At 42.2% G+C, this 6,000-nt stretch overlaps 1 protein-coding gene across 1 annotated transcript in view; it reads left to right on the top strand.

The window, feature by feature from the left end:
* Positions 1-649: 649 nt before the first annotated feature.
* DECR1 (2,4-dienoyl-CoA reductase 1) overlaps positions 650-6,000 on the top strand; it is a 35,281-nt gene continuing 29,930 nt past the window's right edge. The window contains exon 1 of the mRNA XM_016185666.2: positions 650-802. Coding sequence (XP_016041152.2) covers positions 653-802 — 150 coding nt within the window. The 5' untranslated portion in view covers positions 650-652. The remainder of the gene's footprint in view (positions 803-6,000) is intronic.

The raw sequence follows: 6,000 nt of genomic DNA, 5'->3' as shown, positions 1-6,000 counted from the left end.
GGAGGCTGGTTTCTCATAGGGAGAGATAGAAGGGCAAAGAACTAGAATTCCCTCTTGTGCTGTGGCACCCCGAAGTAACGCTGGTGCTGGAACTTGGCACCAAATAAAGCACTTTCACTGGACCTTTATCTCGGGATCTGCTTTGTGAGACACAGTGAGTCAATACCATAAGGTACAGTTAACGTTCTCCAGCCAAACAGCACTGTCTCTCCACTTATAGGGGGCGCTGAACTTTGCAAAAATCCAAGCCGCCTAGAAGACGAGTTAAAAGTTTTGATTAGTTTTAATGAGATTTCAGTTCCTGCTCTTTAGGAAAAAGCAGTTCCTATTTTAAATCCAAGATACTGCTATTTTGATTATAAGTACTTCAGCGCCATACCGACCAAAAATCCGTTAAGAAATAAACATGAATTCCATAATACTAATAGAAAAAAGAAAGCAGGACATGAGCACCACCGAGTGGTGGGCCATTCGTTTCCGGGGCACTTTGTTATCTGAAGGCCTTTTTCTGGAGCAGCGGTTCTTCAGTGCACCCTCATCCTATCAACCTCTGGGTCAAGAAAGTGCTGAAAAAGCCAGGGAGAGGTCTCCAGAGGCTGCGCCAGAGGCTCACACGTGGGGTCCAGTGACCCGGGTGCCACGCCCCCACCCTATGGGCCCGCCCCCGCCCCGCCCCCTCAGCCCCAGAGCTTTGGCCTCTGGGCGCGTCCCTTGCACCCGCCGCTACCGGACTACTTTCCCCGGGCCCAACATGGCGCTGCTCTGCCGAGTTCTCTTTGCTCAGCACCGCAGCGCTCAGCGGGTAAGACGGTGCTAGAGGGGCCGGGGAGCCGGCTAGCACCCTGGCAGCGCCCTGTCTGCGCTTGCTTCCCGGGTGGCGCCCACAGGCGCGGGGGACGGAGAACCAGTGTCGTGGGCACCGGGAGGTGCACAGTGTTAGGGCCTGGGGTTCCTGAGCAGAGGCTTGAGAAATGGGGGTCCCGCGGAGAAGGAAGCGAGGACTGGGTGGACGAGATATCTTGGGCGAACAGAGAGAGGATCAAGGTCCCAGGGCGCAAGAGCTAGCCCTTCTGAGTTCTCCAGCTAGTGTTAAGTGGGGGGAAAAGTCAGATTCTGCTCTCTGTGTTTCTCCAAGTTTGACATTCGTGGACATTTCAAAGTTGTATCCTTTGAGTATATGCCCAGGACTGGCACTGCTGGATCCTGGGCTATTTCCTATGTTCAGTGTTCTCCAGTTGTTTTGCATAGGGTTTATACCCGTTTGCATACCCACCAACAGTGTAGAGAACTTCCTTTCTGTAAACAGGTTGAGTAAAAATAATGTAACACACTGGCCCTTTATAGCGGGAAAGAGAATGGGATTTGGAGGATGGATTGGCCTTGTCTGCAGAATTTTTTAAAAAATATTTAAACATTAATACGTAGTCATATTAAAAAAAATTAAGCAGACTGTCTGCACTTTCCTTTCTGTACCCAAGTTGGTAGAAATATTTCTTACTCTGGCTTCTAAATCAGTCTGTCCCTTGCTTTTGTTCACATCTTCTCACTGGACACATAAATTAAAGTATGCAAATGAAAACTGCTGTATGAGAAAAAAAAAAGGGAAATAACTAAAACACAATGCTACCCAAGATAGTTCTGTTGCTTGACTAACTTTGAAAATCATAAACTAAAGGAAACCAAATAACACAATTTCCTTAATCAGAGAATTTTTCAGTTTGTTAGGGTTGACAGCAGAAATCTTCTATTTATTCTGTTTTTAAAGTATGGACAAACTCCACATATGTATGGAAATGATTTGTTGAGTCTCTCAAGTAATAGAAAAATAACTTTCTTTTAAAAAGTGAAAAATGTTCAAGGCGGGGTGGTGGCGCACTGGGTGGAGCGCATATGTTCCCATGTGCAAGGACCTGGATTTGAGCCGCCCCTTCCTCCCCACCTGCAGGGGGGTGGCAACACTTCATGAACACTGAAGCAGGTCTGCAGGTGTCTATCTTTACCTTTTTCTCTATATCTTCCCCTCCATTCTCAAATTCTCTCAGTCTTTTCAAATAAAATAGAAAGGAAAAAAGTGAGATATGTTTAATCAAAGTTAGGGTTTAATGGATAATATATTGTAAATTTTTAGACTTTAGGTCATTGTAAAGATACTGTATTTTCTGTTTTTTTTTTCTTTGTTTTTTAATAATGGTTGACAAGATTGTGGGTACAATTCCTACCACCAGTTTTATATCCTCTCCTCTCCATTGGAAGGTTCCCTATTCTTTATTCCTCTGGGAATATGGACCAAAGATTTTCGGGATGTCTCCCTCCTTCTCCGGCATGGTGTCCTCCAGGGGAAAGGTAACGGGCTGGTTCTTTCTCGCTCACGACAGGGGTGACACGAAGTAAAAGACACCAGGGGACTCTTAGCGTGAATCTAGAATCTGAGTCCTTGAGTCCCAGAATCCTAGAGTCCGTTTATTAGCAACGTGGACATGAGTTAAATAGAAAAGCAATGAAGTTAATTATTGTTGAAATATGACAGAAATTACAGGTTTCTTAACAGTCAGCATGCCCCTAAGGTAGGGGGTTGGTATGACAGGAATTGATGAGATACAAGACAGTTATTTTCCATAACACAAGCAACTTAATTATCCAAAGGTATTTGAGAGAAGCATAGGGGTTAAACCCGTAGGGTGAGACAGAGAGAAGATGAATATCAAAAGGCCATCTAGTTTGGAATCTCTCTTGTCTGGGGTCTGAGGTGTGTGATGAAGTGTGTGATAAGGTGTGTTCTTCTGTGATCAGAAGGTGACTTTGAATAAGTGAATCTGCAGCCATGTGGCCTGCAGTCAATGGAGGGAAGTACTGGGGTATCTGTGGGCCTGAGAGTCAAGAAGGAAAGAACCAAGTCTGAGTTTCCCCCCTTATGCTCACCTCGGTTGAGAGAGACTTACCAAGAGGTTATCTTCTCAGACCTCCATCCAAAGATGGGGGTGGTTCTCCCTAAGCTCTATCAGGCTCACACATGTTCCCAACAAAAGATCTGTATGGCATGCAGAGGGTGGGAGGTCTGTCTTCTTTAATAACTTCTCTGCGGGACATGGGTGTTGACAGGTTGATCCATACCCCTAGCCTGTTTCTATCTTTCCCTAGTTGGGTAGGGATCTGGAGTTTCAAGAAAGATACTTTATTTTTTGATCCTTTCTGAAAGACCTTTATTGTTGAACTCTTTGCTTAGAAAATGTTTTATTGATTTTGTACGGATAGAGTTACTGGGAGGGAAGGAGATAGAGACACAGAGAAAGAGAAACTTGTAGCACTGCTAGTGAAGCTTTCTCCCAACTAGTGGGGACCAGCTGCTTAAACCTGGATCCTCTTGCATTGTAATATGTGTTATACCAGGTACAATGGCACCTGACCCTTACTGAATTCTACAACAACATTGTGAGGTAAATCTCTCTGTGTGTGTATGTGTGTGTGTTTATATGTATTTAACTTAAGTCATTAGGACTGTTGTAATGTCACACGAATAGACCCAATTCTCTGACACCATTAGGCAATAAAGTCAGACAAGGAGAAAATGAGCTCGTGTAATCTGATCATTTTGAAATTCTTTTATGTAAGAAAAATGAAAGTTTTGGAGAATTGAATTTTGGAGGCAAAAGAGGCCAGTATTGTGCTTTATTGCCTTCTGGGTACATGCGAGATTGGGTTTGAATCTCTAGGGGAACAAAAGTTCACATTTGAGAATCTTTTAGGCAACATCATCCTCTTTTTTTTTTTTTTTTTTAGCCCCGCCCCCCCCCTTTTTTTTTTGTAGATTTAAGTTGTTACAATTAAAAACTCATTTGAATATTTTTGTTACTCAGAACCAAAAGAAATGTTTCTTTTATCTATTTCTGGTTTATGAAGTCTTGTATTACTGTGTTAGCGAGTGGACCTCAGTTCGATACTAATATTTGAGAACTGGCTCTGGCCCTGGAGTTATGGGGGAAGAGGAACCTTGTCTTCAAGTTCTCTTCCATGAGAAAAAAGTTCACTCATCCATTCTGTGTCAGGAAATGCTAATTAACTACTATTATGTAGTGGACATTCTCTGGCTGCCCCTGGTTGAAAGAGTTAGTCTCTGTCTACCACCATTGAATTACTAGCACCATGTATACTTTTCAAGCTAACATATAGCTTGTTAGCTACCCAAAATAGACCTAACAGTCTTTTTCCAAAATGGAGACCCTAGATCTTCATCTGCAATATTCTTGCCTTTAGGTTCATGATTAGTCATTAATTTGTTCTGCTTTATACTTTAACTGTTTTTCAGCCACCAGGTTCCATATGCTACTATGATGCCAACCTGACTTCCCCGGCCAGACAACCCCACCAATGTGTCCTGGAGCCCTGGTTTCCCAGATCCCTGCCCCAATAGGGAAAGAGAGAGACAAAGAGAGAGTATGGATCGACCTGCCAATGTCCATGTTCAGCGGGAAAGCAATTAGAGAAGAAAGCCAGACTTTCCACCTTCTGCACCCCATAATGATCCTGGGTCCATACTCTCAGAGGGATAAAGAATAGGAAGCTATCAAGGAAGAGGAGTGGATACGGAGTTCCGGGGAGTGGGAATTGTGTGGAATTGTACCCCTGGAATCCTATAGTCTTGTCAATATTTCCATTTTATAAATAACAATTTTTTTAAAGAAGAATTCAAACAATATGCTTACAACAACAACAAAGAAACATGATCTAAAACTAGACACTTGAAAAAAAAAAAAAAGCTCGGTTTAAAATTCTTTGAATTTTCCAGACATCCCTTTGGTCTGGTTAAAAAAGAGAGAGAGAGTAGAAAGGCATAATTTATTTTTCCCTTAGAACTTTATCAATATTGTTTCATTCATGGCCATTTTTTTCCTTTCTATTTGATTCGATAGGGCTGAGAGAAATTGAGGGAGAGGGGAGATAGGGAGCCAGAGACAAATCTCGATAGAAACCTATAGACTTGCTTCACCTATCGTGAAGCATCTTCCCTTCAGGTGGGGAATGGCAGGAGCTTGAACTTGGGTCCTTGCACATGGTAATATGTGCACTTAACTCGGTGTGCTACCACCCGGCCTCCTCTTTTGTTCATTTCATATCATTATTGTATTGAGTAATACCTGGAGGCATAATAGATGCTGAGTAAAAACATGCTAAAAATAAAAAGAAGAGCCTGTATCTAATCATGATATGTTTGCCTTGAGTAGTTTCCCAAGTCAAAATAAGTTCTTTTTTAGAATAAGGACTCTATAGTTTTGGCAAACAAAAAAAACAAGCAGACAAATAAATAAACAAAAGACCAAAAATGCAAAGCCATGTTAATTTTCCGTTGTGGTATGGATGGATGGATTGGAGATGATTCACATGGGAATCAATCATACCGGAATGGAAACCTTACTTGAAAATCTCAGTTTCCTTTAATTTCATCTCTCTTATTATGTAGTATTGGTAAACTATGGTCTCCATCTACATACATATAGGTAATAATTGTAATAAAATTGGGAAATACACCCTGTAGCTCAGATATGTTCTTTATTTTAGAGATTCATGTTCATTACTATTAGATATATCATTACTCAGAAATTTAATTTCTTTTCTTGCTACTGGCAGCAACTACACAATTCAGTCTTGTCACTGGAGCTTAGAGTCCAGCTAACTTTCTTTTGTATTTGCTTAACTTTCCCTTCAAGTTGCTGTGGCAACGAAATTTGTGTTTTACGGAGGCGTAGAATACCAATGGCCTCTGTGCAGAATACAGCTTGAATTTAAGGGATGGTTAGAGGTGCTCAAGCTGTCCTTGCAGGGATAGAGTATATGCTTTACGAGTCTAGTGGCAGGTGGCCTTGCAGGCTAACTGCCAGTATTTGAAGGTCAGATGATTCTTTCTCTTGTTTGTTTGGGGACTGTGTGATGGTGCACTTGGTTGAGCACACATTATAGTGTGCAAGGTATGAATCCCTGGTCCCCACCTGCAGCAGGAAAGCTTCA

This window comes from Erinaceus europaeus, chromosome 1 (assembly GCF_950295315.1).
Source record: "Erinaceus europaeus chromosome 1, mEriEur2.1, whole genome shotgun sequence".
NCBI lineage: Eukaryota > Metazoa > Chordata > Mammalia > Eulipotyphla > Erinaceidae > Erinaceus > Erinaceus europaeus.
Note: the sequence above shows the minus strand (reverse complement) of the source record. Positions and strands in the feature narration are given on the sequence as shown.